This window comes from Tympanuchus pallidicinctus, unplaced genomic scaffold (assembly GCF_026119805.1).
Source record: "Tympanuchus pallidicinctus isolate F22 unplaced genomic scaffold, pur_lepc_1.0 scaffold18, whole genome shotgun sequence".
Taxonomy (NCBI): domain Eukaryota; kingdom Metazoa; phylum Chordata; class Aves; order Galliformes; family Phasianidae; genus Tympanuchus; species Tympanuchus pallidicinctus.
The window spans coordinates 6,346,839-6,367,817 of NW_026294699.1; the positions used below are offsets into that span (position 1 = coordinate 6,346,839).

Sequence of the window (20,979 nt, forward strand, 5' to 3'; positions counted from 1 at the left end):
GAGAAACACCAGTGCATGGAGAGAAGTGCTGCCTGTCAAGTGTAAGTTGCCCTACAAAGATCAGACCCAGAGCTTAAGAAAGACTGACAATATCATCTCAGTAATTTTGTAACATATGCAGGAGATCAGCATGAACTGACATAGAATTTTTACTTTCCTAGCTTACTGTTTCTATATACAGGTACACTGGAATGCATACAGGACAGAAGTCTTCACAAATTCACTTTCAGCAAATGGTGAAACTGAAAAGTTCCAATTAACCGAGTCACTTGTTCTTTTCTTTTTCAGCAAAACAACCATCTAAACTAAAACAGGACCTAGAGCAGCAAAGTTACATGCTCTGCCATGCAAAAAAAAATTCCATATTCCCTGTACAGTGGGTGCCAATATAATACCCACTGGCTCCTGTTCTCATAAGTTTCCATTTTAGGACTTCATATCAAAGAGTCACAGGCCATCCTTAACTTGGTTATACTGTCTTTTACTCACCTTGTACAAGGTTCCAACCAGATCACGAATTTTGTAAGCTACCAAAATACAAACATTTAATAGTAGCAGCTGCTAAGGTAGAATAAAATCGAGCCTAATGTTAAACTCAGTAAAAGAGATAGGGATATGAAGCCTTCCAGAAAATCTGCATCAGCCAGAGCCTTAGCTTACGCCTCAGGCAGCTCAGGCTAACATCACCACATCACTCAACCGTAGCAAAGCTGTTCTGACTCCACATCACAAGGTGCTGCACCAGAAACAAAGATCACATGAACATTTCTATTTATCTGTTGTCAGGGGAGTCACTTGAAGCAATGAGACTGGCAGAAGTGTATTTCACCTTAATTTCCTGAATTAATTGTGGATTTCCATAAGCAACACTGCATGCTTCACAAGGTAACTCCATGCTACCATCTCAGAGAAAACCAGTTTACACACCAAAGGAAAAAAAAATATTACACTTTTTTTTTTTTTTTTTCTTCACATGACAGGTAAATATGAATAAAGTAGGAAGAAACTGCTTGTACCAAAGTCTACCTCTGTGCAACTGCACATGAACAGTAATTCTGGCCTGCAGTGCTCTTGCACCCATAGGAACAAGTGGAAGAAATGGACGAAGAAGGGGACAGCAAAGAGAAAGATCTGTTTGGCTGGGGCTTTGTTTCAACCCATCTCTGTGCTGAGATATCAAATTGTCTTCAAATGTTCACATTTGGCAGGCACACCAAAAAGGCACAGCTACAAACAATTGGAGGTGCTAAAACAGAACCGCCTCTGCTAAGCTGCCTAGTGAGGTACAGAGTCATGCTGTGTTACATCAGCTTTCTGACAAGCAGAACACAGTGACTCCTATGAATGTGCAATTTAATGCAGGAAGAAAAACAGAAAGACTTTACTCACCGTAAGGCTTGTACAAGATTGAGATCAGCAAACTCATGGAGTTCAACAAAAGCCTGAAGAACTTTAATATTAAATTCATCTCTGTGAAAGAGAAAAATGGAAATAAACAATTACAATGCTGAACTTCAAAGCCTTCTTAGTTACCTCTATCTTTTTCTTATAGAATAAGCAAACAAACATATTATACTGATCAACCAAACCAAAGGAATTGCTGTCACGTTCAATTTTAATTGCTAGCGTTTTGCCCATTTCTGCTAGCATTTAAAAGCTAAGCTATCAAGAGCCACTACACCTGAATAGATTTCAACACTGCTTTTTTAAATGCCCTGAAAGTGGCCTGTCTTTCTTTGCTTCATTTGTTATTTGTTATTCTTGCACCTACCCTCACAGGGGAAAATATTTGATAAATCTATTCAGTACAATAATCTTTTGCAGCAATTGTGTCATGAACACTTGAAACAACAGTTAAGGTAGGATTAATTTCTTTAGCCATACGAAGTAGGACAAATAAGCCATACTTCAACTGCTTATAAGAACAGCTTTTTCAAAGAAGTACTTAATATGTACCAAATTCTTATTCTATTCTCCAAAATTGTTACAGTGGAAGCTTACTAAAAGCTTTTGACTTGGCTTGCTCTCAGCTATCTTTGACATCATTATGCAAAGCATGAGCCCAACTATGCTTTAATACAAGGTTATTTGAATGCAAAAGTTATTTTTAAAGGCTGATAAGCACAAAATGATTTGAATGCAGATAGAATTTAGTCTACACCACTACTACATTCATATGTCTGAAGCAGAAAGGTTTGTAATCCTCAGGGTGTGCTTTAAATACATCATCAAGGCAGAATGTTGCGTATCAACCTCCACCCGAAAATAGAAAGGCGTGCATTCACCAAGAATTATCTGTTGTGTTACTGACTAAATGCTTGTAGCTAATCTGTAACTCACAAGCAAATACTTGAAAGCAAACCATTTATTAAGATGTTTCCAGACTGTTCAGAGAACCACAGAGCAGCTCCATCAAGCAAAAAGAAGCAATTCTCATCAAATTCAGTATTATACAGTTGAGCTCCATGCTACGTTGCAGAGCAGTAAATTTGTATAAAGTGCAACTGCACAGAGCACTCAATAGGGCTGCTGTGTTATCTTAAGCCAAAGATGCTCCTTGTCTACATGTACACAAAGCTGCAGTAATTCAGCACAAATACTCTAATTTTTGCTTTTTTTGGTTCTAATGTACATTGGATTAAGAGTCATGCTTTGTCATGTGAGGAGAAGCTTTTCATGCAGCTCCAACACTGCAAATATAGAAAAAGATCCTTTTCACAATTCTCCTCAAATTTTAGCACCAACTTAAAGATTCATTAAAAAAGAATTTTTATTTTTTTTTGCTATTCAGTACAAATCACTACAATTTCTCATATTTAAATAATGAAAAATCTAGAAGATGGTCCTGAAATAATAATACATCTTTGAATTTGATATGTGAGCAGCAACGTGACCATTCTGCAGTACGCCAGTGGGACTGGTGGCACTGGTGAGATCCTTCTGCACGAGCACAGATTGATGGGAGCACAGGCTTGGGAGCAGAATACTGGAAGTATTTCAGGAGGTAGAGCATAACTATAAAAAAATGCATACTGATTGTCTTTTGCAAGCTTTGTTACAATTTAGTAGATACTAACATACAAGTAATTGCACAACTCTACCCAAATATTCAACATCCTAATGCCTTCATATTGAAATTGCTGCAATGTCTACTCACACGGTCCAGAAACTGCACAGAAAACCTTTTCAAAAATATATGTACAACAGTGAAAACTTTCATTAAGCTTGTTGCTGTCAGGAGGAAATAGTGCACAAACTAAGCTGCTGATGCTGTAAAGAGATTACAGATGTCTCACGGGGATCTGCCAGAACACATCACTACAGCAGCAGATCCTAAATGAGTCAGCTTTTAAACCTCCCTAACTGGCATCAGAACCAGCACATGTTCAAGCACGCAGATGGCACCAACTCCAACCTACCTGCTACTTCTATCTCTTGCTGCTCCCTTTCCCAAAATCCATTCCTGGGCTGCATCTCAATGGAACCAATTTGCATTTTATTGCATTTTGCACATTTATTGTGCTAGAACTGATGCAGCTGCTCTGAGAGATGCCTCCTTACTAAGAGGAAGGCTGGTACAGGGATGACACTAAAACCTGCTTACAACTACTGTCCCAGGAATGATCCATTCTAGTAAGTAATTTTCTTCCTATCAATTATTATCAGTTGTAAGCCACACCTTGTCTAGGGATGGTGTCAGGAATTACTAAAACTGTTCACCACTCCAAAAGCTTATGGTATTAAATTCTGCTTTAATGCCAAATTTAAGGATATTTTCTCAAAATGGTAAGTTACAATGAATTAAATATTATTCAACAATGGATCCATTTAAAAACAACAACTAATCAACATCTCATAGGTTAGCATTACTTCCCTCTGTAGCTTTTCTGCATCCGTGAGGAGAAGCTTTTTGTGCAGCCTCTGAAGGGGCAGGTAACTCCTCCAATTGCTAAGTGTGCTTTGTGAGCAGGATGAAGTTTCAGTATTATTATTTACCTTTCACCGAGGTAATCGCCGATTACCGTTTTATTTAATCCTTCTCCTTTGTAAAGGAACTGTGCAATGTCTTCTGCAGTGTTCTGCAAGAGGTCGTTTTCTATCAGAAACTGTATTCCCTAGGAAAAGCAATTTTAGAGGAGAAGGAATATTACATTTTTTTCCACAGCATTTATGTAAATACTGCTCCTAACATTTGGCATCAGTACAGTGTCACAGACATGCACGCAGCATGTAAGAGTTAAAGTAGTCTACAGTTGTTTTTGTTTCTCTACTTTACATGAAATAGTAAACAAATGGTTGCTTTTTTCCCAGTCAGATAAGCAGTATTTTGTACTGGTTGGCAGATATAAAAGGGAACACATTTTTAAGGCAAGTACCACCAGGTGGCAGTTTGAATTCCTTAACTACAGAAACACCAAGTACTGTCTTAACAGGTTAATGTAAGTTGGCCTGCTCAGCACGCTGCATAAATGTCTGAAGATAATCTGTAAAATCATATAACAAAGAGGTATGCAGGAATGACTTAATCACCGCCATGACAAAAAATAAAGCATTTGCAAACTGCACCCCAGTCCATCAAGCCACTACTTGCAGGAGAAGTTATGGCTGAAGATACTGAAACCAGTTGAAAGACTTCATGCTGACTCTGGGGATTGGCTGACTGCAAACGTGCATGAATTAAAGCACTCACAAAGGGCTGACCGTGAAACCTCTCGGGCCTCTACTACAGAGCTTCTACGAAGCCAGGAGGAGCCTTACCCCAACCTCAGTGCACACCTGACCAAGCCCCTGATTCCTACACTTCTCTAAATCACTGGCCACAGAACTTGCCCGCTCTGAGATCCCCAGAAAGCTTTTTGCAAAGCAGGAAATAGAGGAGTCTATGGGTTATTTGAAGTTTACATAAAGGCTGGAAATGATGTCCACCACTCTGTAGTCATGGACAGCTCTTTACATATATATATGATTTATTTTAAGCTTTGATACTTCATTTTCTGTGATAAATCAGGACAGTAAATTGACTTTTTTTTTTTTTTTTGGTCAGGCAGATAATAATTTATTATACAAAACCAAAGTCTTAAATGCAGCTCTCTCCTAACAATTTCATCGTCTGAAACTCCGTTTCATCACATGCTGGTAGTATGACAACTTAGTTCTTTTAGAAGTCATTTCAGAACAGATGTGATTTCATTGCAAAGGAAACATCATTTTTACTCTGAAGCAGTAATAGCTGAGATTTCCTCAAAACAAATCAGCTCAAGCATATTTGATAACATTTGTGCAAAATCTTCACCCGACGATGAAACATACTGCTTTTTTTCTCCATACCAACACAAAAAGTTTCTCAGATGTGCCAACCAAGAACGAACCCTCCTTCCAACACACAGCAGAAGCTGCAGCTGCAGGTTGCTTTGCTCAACACCCAGACTGCACTATTCATGTTTAATGCAGACTGCCCATAGAGTTTGTACAAGTTGTACAGGTTACTGAAAAATGGAAATGACTGGAAACGTGGAAAACAAAGGATACCTGCACAGAAACAGGAATCTGAGCATGCTGCAAAAATCAATGGGTTTGAGGGCTGTTTTTGTTTGTTAGTTGTTGTTTTTTCTTTTAATTCTTCAGATCTTTAAAGCAGCAGAAAAAAATCAGATAAACAGGAAAGGAATGTCTGGGACAACTCTCATGTCTGGAATACACTGCAAAATAGGTCAGCCAAACACTCATCAACTCCTCCACTATCTTTTGTCTTGGTGTAACTCCTCTTCATGAAGGCTATATAAGACAAAAGGCAGTCATTTGACCTCCACGCACAAAGTCAGCATCACACAACAATTTGTTATTCACCGACAAATGCCACATGATTTTTAGGTTTGTTTGTTTTTTAAAAGCCTGTGCAATTAAATCTCCGATTTTCCTTTTTTAGAGCAACTTGCTGATAAATTCTGCACTTCTTTAGATCCTGTTTTTGTCAGGGAATCCATTTCCCCAGCCCACCACGGACAGCAGTGACACCCACTGCTAGGAATGCAAAGCACAGCTTCGTGTCCCCTGCACAGGGATTTCTGAAGTGCTTCTTGTTTTGTTTTGCTGTTTGTTGGTTGGTTTTGTTTTTCCCAAACTTGACCATTACAGCCCTTTGCCTGATGTAACCTAACTGCATCCAACACAGCTATTTTCAGCAACGACTTTCGGGTCAGGGGACAATCACACATCTTTGGGTTACCCCATTGGAAAACACAAAACTCTTCAAATAAAAATGATTAAAGAAATCAGCTCGATGTGTTGCTGCTACTATGAAAACACTACATCTATATTATTGGATTTTTAAGGGAAAAAAAGCTTTGAGGATTCAAATATTCAAACATTCAAGTGAATGTACTGTTACTCTGCTTCTTTCACATTCCCAACCATGGAGACCACCTCCCCTCCTGCTGTGAAGAAGAACTGTTGTCACAAGGACCAGAAGTTCATTCTCTCATTCAGCATTAAAATAACATACATGTCAGCTGCCTGTAATTTAAAGTTGCAGCTCCTAACAGAGAGACAATCCAGCTTTGGAGCATCCAGCTACTGCAGGCCACCACTGATTTACAGACATTTTTAAGGAATTAGTACTCGAAGTCCATTTACCACATTTATATTACGTTACAGTAGTAATGTGGCCGCAGCATCTGTTTACAGAAATAACTTTATCCCATAAAAAGAGTACCAAAAATAGTTAACACTGGAACGAAGGCAGCTTGCATCACTGTGTGATTTTGCCACAAAATTCTAGGAGGCAAAAGAGCTGGAGGAAAATAACAGTCAGAATATCAGGGATATTCTGCCCTCAACAGAGCTGAAGTCATACAGACATCAGAACGGGAAAGAAAAATAGCAGCCATGGTCACCAGCTTGAGAAGGGTTTTGTATCACAAAATGCTTCAGTGTTTTTACTAAACTGAAAGCAGCCAGAAGAACAGCAGCCATTGCTTCTCTTGGACATTACAGAAAAGCCATCAAATCATAACTGACATCAATACAATTTGAAAGAAGAACAAAGCTTAAACGCTCTCAAGAAAGATGTTAAAGAAGATTCTTCGCAAATGAAGGCATGCTGCCTGCCAGTGTTTGCCAAGCAACATAGGTAGGTATCTGTGTTATGTAAGTGTACAGATACACAAATGTTCACATGTGAATTTTTCACAAACAGAATTTGGATATGCAAATATAACAGCCCATATGAGAATAACTAAGAAGCAAGTTAAAAGCATTTTGGAAGAAGCAGAGGGCATTTATAGAGATATATTTAACTCTATTACTTCACTGGTAGCCAAATTTGTAAGTACTTTTAGAACTGTTTGACATGTCAACATAGAACACACTCTATCAGGTACAAATAATCTCCCTGAAAGTCACTGCAATCAACAGCTGGCATATTTTATTGTTTATAAACACGTTTTACTTCATATATATATATGTATGTGTATATATATATATATATATATATATATATATAAAAAACCATGTTTTAAGTGAAAAAAGCACACACGGTTGGCAAACGACTAAACGACTAAATTCACCTCCTGCTTCATGTATGAAAAGGATATACAAATAAGGGCTGACAATTTATATAATCTGAATGTTTGAAATGCTGTAAGAAAACAGACTGTATTTGCCATAGATCATTTTAGAAGCAGAAGCCTGATTCCAGGCAAACAATACGATGGTAACAACTCTACCTTCTTAGGGTCCATGTTGAATTTCTTCCTTCCCATGGCTATTTGCTTATTTCTCTGTGTCGTTTTGCTACACGTGGAGAAAGGAGAAAAAAAAAAAAAAAAGAAAAAAGCAATTCTCAATTATTCTTCTACAACAGAACAATTTCTGGATAAGTTTATTTTAATTTGCATTTTGACTACTTCAAATTTTCTATCACGACAAAACTGGGACATTCACTTTGTGTAAGGGGGAAAAGTAGGTTACTATTTACTGCTACTTCAAATGATTGCAGCTTCAGTGAACTGCTCATTATTAGTTGGACAGTTTCAAATACTGCATTCTGTTCAACCTGTTCTCCACCTGAACATAAGACAAACCTGAATGGGATAAAGTCAAACTTACAGCTCTTTGTAACAGACAGAACAAAGGTGACCAAAGGTTTATTTAGCATAATACCCACTTTTATTTTCTGTTCCTGGAATAGCTGTTTCAAGGAATTAATGAATCATGTCTGTATGCTGGCTTTACTTACCTTTCTTCCACACTAGTCAGATTATCAATTTCTGTCATAACCTCCGCTATTTCAAATTTTAATCTCTGTCAAAAGAAGAAAGTAAACTGTTAATCCACATTAAAACTCATTTTGAAACTATCTGTCATGTACTAGTATAATCAGTTAGGTTTTATTTTCATAAATATTTACTAATCATCTGAAGAGAAGGGATAAATCTCACAGCTGGCAGTTGCAGACATGAATCTCAACTCCATGTGTGTGCTCCCATCAGAACATCAAGACCAAACTATCAGTACCAACTCCAACACATTTATTTACCCACACTGTTCTCTCACTCCTATCCTGGATACAAACCTACTGCTTCTTGAGTCCCTGACTGCACAAAGCAATTGTGTACACATGCACACAAAGCATCGCATAGATCCAGAAGTTAGCATTTTTAAAAGCACATAAATGAATCGTAAACCTGCTTGATAATTAACGAGATTTAGTTTCAGCCATTTGCATACTTATGAAAACATTACATATGGCTCACACCTACAGAGAGTGAAAAGTTGTGCTTTACTGTCATTCAATCTGCTGCAGCAGTCTCCTAGGGAATTCTATACACGAAGCAGTTACCTCAATATCATCAATCAGTTCTTTTTTCCTGCGACGAATATTTATAAGTTCTTCTCTTTCTTCTATGGAGAGGTCATCAGGCACTGAAATAGACCAAATGCACAATCTTTCAGCCTTTGCAAACATACCTCATGGCAAAGAACCGAATAAACTTGATTAAGAAAAACAAGTTATTTATTTCAAGTTTGTTTTTTCTTTTTCTAGCTGGGATTACGTAGGGGAGTGGAGGTGAAAACGCATCCAAATTCACTGAAATTCTACTTTATAAAATTGCAAGTAAGGCAACAAATGAAAGGCTAAGGACAGAATCGATCCTTTAAAAGGAAACCAGACAATTTAAGGGAATTTTGTTGTCATGTAACAGGTGGGAAGATTTGGCTCTACAGTTTGATTGCCAAAATCAAGTCTGGTATCGTTCCAGTTATTTCAGTAATAGATCAAAATTCTTCATTTGAATAAATCATTCCTATGACATTTTCCAGAGGGAAAAGCCACAGAAAAGTCATTATCAAGATGTGCATCTTGGTGCTGCCGTTGGATATCATATTCGTTACCCGCCCTTACCAGATGAAGGTAAGCAGAATAGCACTAACACCCCTAACAGCAATCACCTTCCATCACCTGGATATACATTTTTATTCTTTTCAAATAAACATACAGTTACAATCCACCACTAAACACAGCTTATCACAAAGTTCTTCTTTTGTGTAACACCACTTAAGTGAGTCTGAAGCATTTAAATCAACTTTATCCATCTCCTTGGCTACACAACAAACGTGTTACCCTGCTGATAAGCAATACTTGCTCCTGAAGATGCCAATGTTCTGCATGCAGCTCTGGCTGTCACTCACTCCAGCAGCAGCCCCTTCCCTTGTAGTTTCTGACAACTAACAAATCTAAAGTTATTTGCACAAAACCTCTGCTTTGCTTCAGCAGATTCTCCCCAGCAAGAATCTGGTCATGGATTACACTCCTTCATGCAGCATGAGCACAGTGACCACAACATTCAGCTCCTTCACAATGATCCTGTCATAACAGTTTTGATGCTACTTACTTTCTTGAAAGTAGCCCCTTAATTACAGAACAGTTTTTCCCTCTAGCTCAAATGGAACATCAAAAATAACTGTTAAAATACTTAAATGGTTCTGCATCAACAGGAACATGCAACAGTGAAGTCATATGAGAAGGTTAAAGCTGATCTTTGTCACATGTGCTCTTAGCAGACACAACAACATCACAAGCAAAGATTCAGCTTGGAGTTTTTTTCAGACATTTGAAACACAGTCTCTATTCATATCTTAAAAACGAAATGCATTGATTACTTTTTGGACATCCAGTGGTTAAACTCCTTTCATTTTAGGATCTGAATCACAATACACAATCCAAATGGCCACAGGCCTTGCTAGACATGAAGTAATTACACGAAGTGATTTCATTTAGGTACTCCAGCTACATACATGATTAAATTACTTCCAGTTTAGGAAATGGCAATCTTCTGCTGAAAGAATACCAGACTTCAATATGTCTACCTGCTTTTTCCCTTCATCAGATCTGAAGTCTGCCCATTCCTAAAAGTTCTTTCCATGCCAATACTGGAAGGTTCTTTTCACATCCAACTTTACAAATCCACACGATGCCTATAAAAGGAATCACATCTTTGTCTCACACACACGTTGGAATATTTCAAACTACCCAACTCAGGAGATCCTGTGATTTACATGCACACTATGTACACATATCACAGATATTCCAATTAGTTAACTAGGATCTGAAAACAACAAAATCAGTAATATAATCAATCACTCTCTTTGCTGTAAGTACATTCAAGTGCTACTAAAGCTTTTTTCAGTATTAGATCAGTAGCTGAAATTAGATTAGTTTTTGGAGTATCATTATTAGTAAGAGACTTCCACTTAAACCTTTTTCCATAGCAAACATTTTGATAAATCTCACCTTCACTGGTAATACTAATTAGAATGCAAATGAAAAATAATCTTCAACTGTCAAACAGTTTGAATCCAGAGACAGTGCTTGGTTTCTCTTCAAGTCACAAAGCCATTGCATTAGCTGCTTTCACAAACTCCTCCCAGTGAGTGCTGCTGCAGCTTCTTTCCGCTTAAGGTAGCACGCAATGAAAGCCTGTAAGTGTGGAATATCTGGAACATGTGCAATTTGTGGAAGAAATCTGTGCTCCTGCTAACCAATGAAGAAAAATAGAACACCTCGGTCCTGTTCCTATAGCACTGCGAGACTGTCTCCTGTGTTTTTTCATTTCCTTTGATCACAGCAGCAACAGAGAGACAGTCATCTGTCTCTCTAACAATACTGTTAGATAAAAAGGAAATAAACTGAATGGAGTCAGACTGTCTTTTGCATTAGGATATAATAAGTATCTACCTGCCAGATGCAAGACAAAGTAAAAACCTGCTGGAAAATTCAGAGCACTCTTAGAAGACAGCACTCCTGTTAGCAGCAGAGAAGGGATGACTCAATTGTAGGGATGCTTCTCAAAGTGCACAGTCCAATGATCTTCATAAATTGGCAGATGGGGACTCATACCATACGCTGAGTTTGAAGGAACCCACAAGGATCGATGTATGCAATTCCCAGGTCCGCCCAGGACCATCCAAAAGCCGAACACTATGACTGAGAGCACTGTGCAAATGCATCTGGCAGCATGGGGCTGTGCCCACTGCCCTGGGCAGCTGGGACTATGGCCAGCCGCCCCTGGTGCAGAACCTTCCCTGCCTCCCACCCAATCCTGCACTGATGCAGCTCCATGCTGTTCCCTCAGGCCCTGTCACTGCACCCACAGAGCACAGCTCAGCACTGCCCTCCACTCCCAATAAGGAGCTGCAGGCCTGGGGTCAGAATGGAGACTGAAAAACCAAATCAAGGAATCACCGTAGCCAAGTTGGGATGGATGAGGCTAAATGTAAATAGGGACAAGCTGTTTATCTCAGTAGGAGGCTGGATACGTAAAAGGGAGGTACCAGGGCACCTGGCAGGGCTTTGGGAAGAGCAGGCCCAGGCCAGGGTGACTGCTGGGAAACACCAACATCAACACCACAGTACCGCAGTGGGCAACAGAGGCTGGGGCTGGTTGGAATTCTCTTCACAGAGAGTGCTTTGGGTTGTGAGAGATCATCTCGCGCCAACCATCCTGCCACAGGCAGGGACACTTCCCACTGCGCTGGCTGCTCCTTGCCCCATCCAGCACAGCTTTAAGCACTACCAGGGATGGGGCATCCACAGCTCCCCTGGCAGCCTGCTCCACTGCCTCGCCACCCCCAGAGGAAACGAGTTCATCCCAACACCCAATCAGTATCCAGTCTCTTTTATTCTAAACTCACAGCCCTATCACTCAGTGATAGGACTCCCATGTCCCATTACTGCCTTCCTGATAAAGAGTCCCCTCTAGCCTTCTGGGGCTGAACAGGTTTCCCTGGAGACTGCCCCAAACCACAGTGCTCTGTATCACAAAATCACGGTGTGTGACACCACTGGGCGATGGATTGTGACCTCACAGCCATCCGCTGCACATACTGGGGCACTGTAGAGTCTGGCCCAGCCGAGCGTGTACTACTGTGTTCTTCTCTTCAGTTATTCTTCGCTTTTCTTTCATCTCTAGTGATTTGAAAACACCTAAAAAACCTTTAAAAATGCGTATCTGGTAGTATTAGTGTATAACAGCAAACAGTCCATCTGACTTTGTGAGGTGCCTCAACAACCTGCAGTGCAGATAGTGAGGAGAAAGCCTAGAAATAGTTTTTCTTTAGAAAGGAAACCCGTGGAGTTGATGTCCCCAGGCGTTCACAGAAAAAAGAACAAGCACTTTCAATGGCTCCACTGTGAAAAGAAAAATATTCATTTTATTTATTCAAAAATTTGAAAACCACAGGCAAAAAGTGTAACATCAAGGCTGACGTTAGACATACAGCAAGTGAACAGGAGACCAGAGTACCACAGTGCCTTGAAACACCTTCAAAGTCCGAAGCAAATACTGCACATGTGTGCCACAAGTGATGCCCACCCTGCCAAAACCTTTTTTTTTATTTTTGTTAAGTCTGTGTTCATGTAACCCTCCACACACACATGCTCCTTTAGTGCATAATACCTGTTTGTTCCGTAATATTTCCTAGCTCTCTTCTCTGAGGCATTTCCAAGTTCGTTTGTTTGGGGTTTCTTGTTTTTGATTTTCACTGATTCCAAACACAAAGCAGACAGGATGGAAGGAGTTAGCACGAACATTTTACATTTTTATGAACAAAGACCTGGATGGAAATGCATTTCAGAAGAGTGAACAAACTATCGTTTCATCATGCTTTTACATTATCTTCTAATCTTCAAATAAAGACTAATGTTCTATTTCGGACATGAGTCGTCTATGAGAAAACCTGGCTTACAAGGAGAGCCCTTCCTTTTCCTGAAACTTCAGAGTTTCAGGTATTACTAAATAGAAAGGCCATCAGCCTAAAGATCATTTTATTAAATAGGATAAACACTGTCAGAAGTACAAATTATATTCTTGGCCAAGTAGTAAAACAGAAGGAAAGACCACAGAGGATATCTTGCTAGTAGTAGAAACAACTGTAATTCTAGAACTACTGAACAGGTATTCCAACTTGGCCCATCTCTTATCAATTACAGTGACTGAACTAAATACATTTAAATGAACTTCCTACAGACATCGGAATATGCACTTTTAATGCAGGTTTGTCTACACTAAATGTGTTACCAAAAAACATAAAACAGACTGTCTAGCAATCAGTGGTTTGTCATGCTACTGATTGTCTGATGCCACTTCAGTAATTTTTCTGCTACCAGCAGTACAAGCACAGTACCCAAACTCAAGCCCAGAACTCTGATGTTTACGAAGACATCTTGCGTCTCACATCTCTCAACAAGCCCTACTAAACAGCAGTAGAACCAGTTCACTTCTCAGATGCCAACACTGAAAGTATAGAAACATTTTAAAAATAAAAATAAACTTTAAAATGCAATTCTTAACATTCCTAATAATTCCTTCACATCATCATTTAGCTTTGTTTTGTGCTTCGTTTTCCTTCATTCATTAAGCATGAAGCAAGCTTAACAGCGTTATTTGAACGCCATCAATCCAAACACAGTATTTTTGAGAAAGCAGACACTAAAGATCTAAGAAAAGCAAATCTTTGGCACATTGAGAATGAAACGACAGATCAACATCCCACAGCTCAGTGAAAATTAGGAGTGAATTCCCAAAGAAGAGAGAAAAATTTAGTACTTTCTCCGATACCTACATCTTTCCTGGTAGCAGAAACTAAATCCTTTCCAGTTCCCCATGTTATATGAACCATCAAAATTCCTGTGTTTAAACATTTTCACTTATTAGCCTTTCATCTGACATTCACTGACCAAGACATAATGCAGTTCTGCTTCACCACAATTCCCAATTTCAGAGTTCACTTTCTCAAGAGAACAGCAAAATAATCCAGAGTCAGCAAACATAAAAGCTCTTACAATATCTAATGACAGAAAACAAAACACTACTCTCTGACCTCACAAATCAACCTGACTACCTGACTCTTATGACTCAATTAAATTTTTGGTTTCAAAAACATTCTCCTCCTTTCACATCAGCCACAAACTGGTGGCATTAAGCATTTCCTTTCCCAGCAAATAAGGATTTGATGGAATTTCGTTTTTCTGCAGTTGAGGCATCTTACAAGCATGGAGATATTTACACAAGGCAAGGCTTAGAACTAAACAAACCTATCCTTACCCATGCACAGAATCCATACAGTTGTTTCTTCTGGCCTTTAAAAATTATACAGTCATCTCTTGAGAACAAACCTGATCATCCCGGGACATTTGTCTGAACGGATATTCTCAGGCTGCCCTCTCTTCCTTTCCCCTACACACTCCCTTTTTTAAACTTAATTATAGGAACATTCTCCAGCTTTCAGACAAGATGTATAAACAAAGTTGTGACCACTTGTGGCGATTAAAGATTCCAACAATGGTTTTGTAGGATATCCTCCTGACTGGATTTATTTCTCAGCACGAAAACAAAATATATCTGCATTAAATTCAATCAGTAAAACCAGCTGGATTTTGCCACTGTTTTGGTTTTTTTTTTTTAAACAATCATACTGGTTTAACCTTTGCTATTTAGTCACTGCCGACCACGTTCTAGCACAGCAGTGCTCATGTATCCATTAACAGAGAAAATAATCCTGTACACAATATCCTTTCACGTACAAAATCACCAGTTAGCAGTATGAGGAATTTGGGACAGAGGACTGAGGAGTATTGTGAGAGTTTCTGGTCATGAGGTACACTGCAACCAGAAGGCACATCGGTGGCAAACCCAGAAGAGAGACTCATACATCCACCTCTGTCATTGGTAACTAGTGGACAGCACACTGAGCAAGATGCTGCTGGGAACGTTGTTCAGTCCTGGACAGGAATACACTTCAGACACCAGTCATAGTTAAGATGCCTGTCCTTCTGGGCTTCAAACAATATGTGAAAATGCCTAAGTTAATATTAATCCTAATACCACATGAAAGTATGTTGTCGGGAATTGAAAGTTCTCCTGTAGCACGATCCGCTGAATTCCTAAGATTTACAAACTGTTTTGTTTCCTCTGCAAAGCAGGTTGAATTACGCCCATGATTCACATCCAGTGTATTTTTATTCAAAGAACAAAAGCATAAGAAACTGGAAATCTGAAATACGTTTTTATCCCAAACAGAAAGCAAACAGCAGGCTACCAGCTGGGGCTGGAACGAGATGGTCTTTGAGATCCCTCCAACCCTCACCGTTCTCTGATTCTAATTGCTGCCAAGTATACCATTATTCCTTGTAAAAATCAATCATTACTTATTATAAGATATGACTTCAAATAACACAAGATTATGGTCTTGTTCCAGTCAGAAATGTTCATGTATAATTGGTGTTAACACCCCTCATCAAGCAGAAAGTAGGCAATTCCAAAGTTGTACAAAAACAGGGTCTAGAATCCATCAAATTGAGAAGAAAACAAAACGAAACAAAAACCACCAGAGTTTTGGTTTCACTTACTACACACAGGAGAATGCTGCACTGCCACAGCAGCTGCAAATATGCTTAAGCCTATCCACAGAAAATGCATTTCTTGAACCTGATGGAACAGGAGTTTACAACAACCAAACGCGGCATACACAGATAATATGAGCAACAACAGCTGTGAAGAAAGGGAAGAGTGTCTGAAGGCTTTTTGCAGCTCACACAAACAGCTAACAAGCAGTGCTGTTTCTTGCCCTCCTAAAAGCACTGAAATACAAATAGGTACAACTTGACAACAACTTTCAATTCTTTACCTTGTTACATAGATATGAAAACAGACACAACTGAAGAGACAGCTGTATTACTTTTTAGTTCCTAGTGATGCCCCCAACTCAGATACCTGCCATATGAAAGCTGTGTATGTTAATGAGCATTTTTTATTATACCATTCATACTATCTGTATGAACAGGTAGCACTGAAGACCATGAGTACATTACATTTACTCCTCTTCATCTTATAACCAATAGTATACCTTAATCCATCATTTCAATGCATTTCAATTGGAAAGCAATGCTTCATAACCATGAAATAAAAGAACCGCCTTCAAGCCGATGAAGGAACGCGAGAAAAGGAAGACCTCACAATGACCAGCTCTGAGCAAGATGTCATGGGAAGAAAGGAGGTACCGGCTCCCCATGCGTCCCTACATCACTTTGGTACTTGCTGCTCCTGAATGTACAATCCTTCCTAGAATCCCCTTTTTCACCCCTAAAGGTCTGTTTTCTGCCATGCTGCCCAACAGTTTCATGGAGGGACTGCAAAGCTGCCCAAGGCAAAGCAGTAGGCACAGAACAAACCCCTGGTAGAGGGGGGTATGGGACAGCAAGCCTTGCAATGCCAACCAGCCTAAAATCTGCTCGGCTCAGCCCTCAATTCCTATGCTCACAGGCTGTATCCTCTGAATCCTAAAAGTAGTTCAACCTGATATTAAAAATGGATAAGCATGGATTTCCTTTTAAGTACATTTTTCTTTTGAAGTCGCTCTGCTCTTGCTTCAATATCAGAAGATGCTTCTAGGCTAACTTTCCTTTTTAAAAATATGTAAATACAAATTACTGAATATGGAAAGGAAGCTGAGTTTAACTTAACACTGGATTTACCCAAATAAATTAATACTAGCATTAATAATATAAAGTGATAAAATATGCATGGTGATGTGTATTTTAAAAGTGCAGAAAAATTTTATGCTACCCGTTTGCAGTTTTCATGGAAATAAATAGGAGGTATTGCTTTTGAAGTGACCGTGTCAGCACATGCCTTCTTTGGTATCGACTGCCAATTACTGTTCAGACAATCTGGTGAATCACCACTCTGACTGCAGTGCTATAGCTGCACGCTGTTAATTATGCCATCGCCTTAACATGATAGCCACACAGTAACAGAATAGCAGGGCTTGGAAGGGATGCCACTGAGTCCAACCCCCCTGCTGACGCAGGTTTCCCACAGCACATCACACAGGCAGGCATCCAGGCAGGTCCTGAACATCTCCAGAGAAAGAGACTCCACCACCTCTCAGGGCAGGCAGTTCCAGTGCTCAGTCACTCTGACACTGAAGGAGTTTTGCTCTGCATTAGTATGGAACTTCCCTGTTCCAGTTTGTGCGCGCTGCCCCTTGTCCTACTGCTGCTTGCCACTGAAAGGCGCCTGCCCCCCATCAGCTTGACTCCTGCACTTCATATGTTATGAACAGTGATGAGATCCCCTGTCAACCTTCTCTTCTCCAGACTGAAGAGATCCAGGTCTCAGCCCTTCTTCATACAGGAGATGCTCCAGGCCCTTACTATCTTTGTGGCCCTACGTAGTTGGACTCTTTCTAAAACATTACTGTCAGAGGAGCCAAGAACTGGGTACAGTATTCCAGATGTGACCTCACCAGGGCAAAGTAGAGGGGAAACATCGCCTCCCTTAACCTGCTGGCTACGCTCAATGTGCCCCAGGATATCCCTGGGTTTCTTGGCCACTAGGGCACATTGCTGCTCACTGCCAACTTACTGTCCAGCAGCACACGCAGGTCCTCTCTGAAAAGCTCCTCCCCAGGTCAGTCCCTAACCTGCAATGGTGCATGTGGTTATTCCTCCCCAGGTGCAAGACCCTGAACTTGCCCTTGTTGAACCTCATCAGGTTCCTCTCTGTCCAACTCTCCACTCTATCCAGATCCCACTGAATGACAGCACAGCCTTCTGGTGTGTCAGATGTCTTTCAAAAGGGAAAACAGTAACAGGGCTTCAACATGAGCCAAATTTAATACTTCACAGTGCCAAGAACTAAAAGTAAAAAATAAAAAAAATAAATAAATCAGTCCTGTATTGTCTTGCTGTTTTAAGAACACTGATATATATACTGTCTTAAAAGTTTTATTTGGCCTTCAAGTTTTAAGCAAAATAATTGCATATGATTTATTTTCTCCATCATGAATAATGGGGAAGGGTGATCAGAATCAGCTTTGTGTAGCAACACCACCAGTATACATACAGATGATATTACCACTCCAAAATTATGAGGCCTCAAGCCTCAGATCAGCAGAACATTGTGAAACAGAATCAAAATACTTCCTCCTCCCCATCCATATATATGCTGCAAGGCAGAGATTTGCAGATGATTTTGGAATAACTAAGTAATATTTTTCTTCCCTCCTGAGAACTCATATGCACAGAACTAGGGAAAAAATGGTTACTCAAAACTGCAGCTGAAATCAGATGCATTTTCTCTGATGTCTGCATTGAAAATCTTTATTCACAGTATATTTCATTATAGTAGGTGTTAATAGAATATTTAGTCTTTATCAAGTCTGCAGATTCCGAATTTCTTTTGTTGACTTTCACAGCAAAATCCAGGTCACAACAAATCTCACAATTCTAGCTTATGTTTCAGCACTCCAGAGCAAAAGTTCTCCATCAGTGTTATCTAGGTGGTGAAAGGAACAGACTGCCATGCCAAGTATGCATTGCTAAGTGACTACAAAAGATACCACATTGAAATCCTTTACTCATACCAGTGCAAAGGAAGGGCGGCAAAAGATCAGTGGACTTTGCTTGCTTATGGTAGGATAGTTCTGAAATTAGAAGATGAAGAGAGAACAGCTTTCCAAGAATAAGATCCTTAAAGCTGCAGAAGTTACACGTATCTTTTGGTACCTTTTCACCTGGGGTATCTACTAGTTAATCCAGTAAAAGTGTATTTTATCACATCACTACTAACCTTATATAGAGAATGAGATGGAAAGGGGCTGGATCATCCCAAGAATGATTTCTGACATTTTACTACTGATTGAGCCAAGCATACAAGCAATGCTAACCATCATTTAAAGAATGCTAGGCAACTGCAAAATGACAAAACTTCAGGTGAACGAGGCTTTAACAGATTTCCATTAAGTCATCAGTAGATTAATATTACCCCGTACAGCACACACACAAAAAATCATATAATTCAAATCTACATCAGAAAATTAGCAAATAACCATCTTGGTGAGTTATACTACATTCTCTTGGTGCCAAGGGAAACGATTAGCGCTGGACTACCTCCAGGTCACCAACCACCACCAAAGTCACTCTCCCTGAAGGGAACAGGAGTGGTCAAGCACATGTTCCGCAGCTGACAAGCATGGGAGAGTGAACAGCACCAGCTACTGATGGCCATCAGGTCAAACACGTGGGATATTGTGGGAAGCCAGACTGTCTGAACTCCTACCACCACTGAACAGGATTTAGCTCCACATTCCCAGCAGTTCAGCATCTTCCACTGGCATGCACCTCCTAGTAGCTGCTGTGAACTACTGGGTTAACCACACATCTCACTTCCAACCTAGACAGCTTCCAGCTCCAACATCCCGGCATCCTGGACCAAGGATGGGACAATTCCTTCTGAAAGCAGAGACTATCCCAACATCTGATGAGCGAGGAAGAGTAAACAAGAACACACTGATCCTTTCAACTTTTGAATGGACATTACGAGAAGAAACAAAATTTGCAGCTATGCATTTCAGCTTCACCCTTAGCAGCCAGCTGTGTTTCCCACAGTACTCCTGGTTACTGAGGGGAAGCATCGACAGGCTTGCACCTACGTTTTTTCCTAGGAGAGAGCCTGGAAAAAGGCTTGAGAAGCAAACACACCCAAGCAGTATCAGACATTCCTGTCAGATCCATTAGGAGTCGCAGCATGGAAAAACAACAGTAATGTCACTGAGCAGCTGCAGTGGGGTCCCAGTAACCAGGCCCCACAGCCACCAGCCAGCAATATCATCAAATTCTGCTCTATATTCATGCACAGTTCATTAGACCTACTGCGTTCCCAGCAAACCAGCCTTTCTGTCACAATTTTCCAGTAACATCTACTCTTGGCAACAGAGGAGCCACCCTCTGTACTTCACTCATTAGAGGAGAGCATTAGTCAGTTTCTTATGATTGCTGGCTCTTTCCAAAGCATTCAAATTCAGTTTAAAAAAAAAAAAAAAAAGGAAAGGAAAATTCATCCTTCCCCAGGTCTGCCTGACATGGCTGTAAAGTCAGATACCAGAAGCAGTACTTATTGCAGAAACTTTCTATTTATTCATTTTTCCAAGACCAGTTGCAGGCTACAGGAAGTGGAACAAATGCTGGATTTGAAAGCAGTCTCCATTCTCCAAAGAATGTCTCCAGAAGACAACTACAGAGTGCCATGATAGGCCTATTCACTTCTCCTTAAGTAGCATTTACTTTCCTCCAAGATAAGACAAATTTCAGCATGCATAACATGATGCCTGACCCTCTAAACTAACAAAGATCTTGCAGCCTCATCCACATTAGCAGCCCAGATACCTTCAGTGGAAACTGCTGAGCTATGTGAAATAGCTCCGAACAGCACTGTTGCTCATAAAGTACTTTACTTCCTGGTCATCCTTGGCTTGAATCTTGCTGTGACATCAACATGCCCATTGGCCACAATATGTCAGGAATTTATTCATGGATTTCCTAGTGAAGGAAGAGCAAGGCTTAGTTTAACACCATAAAGCATTTTCAGATTCCTCAGACAAGAGTAGATTAAGCATTTGTGGATTGTTGGTTACCATCAC

The 20,979-nt window shown here is 40.0% G+C and overlaps 1 protein-coding gene across 1 annotated transcript in view; it reads right to left on the reverse strand.

The window, feature by feature from the left end:
* The window catches only part of CYTH3 (cytohesin 3), a 50,003-nt gene that overhangs the window by 14,319 nt on the left and 14,705 nt on the right, over window positions 1-20,979 (reverse strand). The window contains exons 2-6 of the mRNA XM_052680341.1: window positions 8,840-8,922; window positions 8,237-8,301; window positions 7,725-7,791; window positions 3,997-4,115; window positions 1,390-1,470 (exon numbers count right to left, since the gene is read on the reverse strand). Coding sequence (XP_052536301.1) covers window positions 1,390-1,470; window positions 3,997-4,115; window positions 7,725-7,791; window positions 8,237-8,301; window positions 8,840-8,922 — 415 coding nt within the window. The remainder of the gene's footprint in view (window positions 1-1,389; window positions 1,471-3,996; window positions 4,116-7,724; window positions 7,792-8,236; window positions 8,302-8,839; window positions 8,923-20,979) is intronic.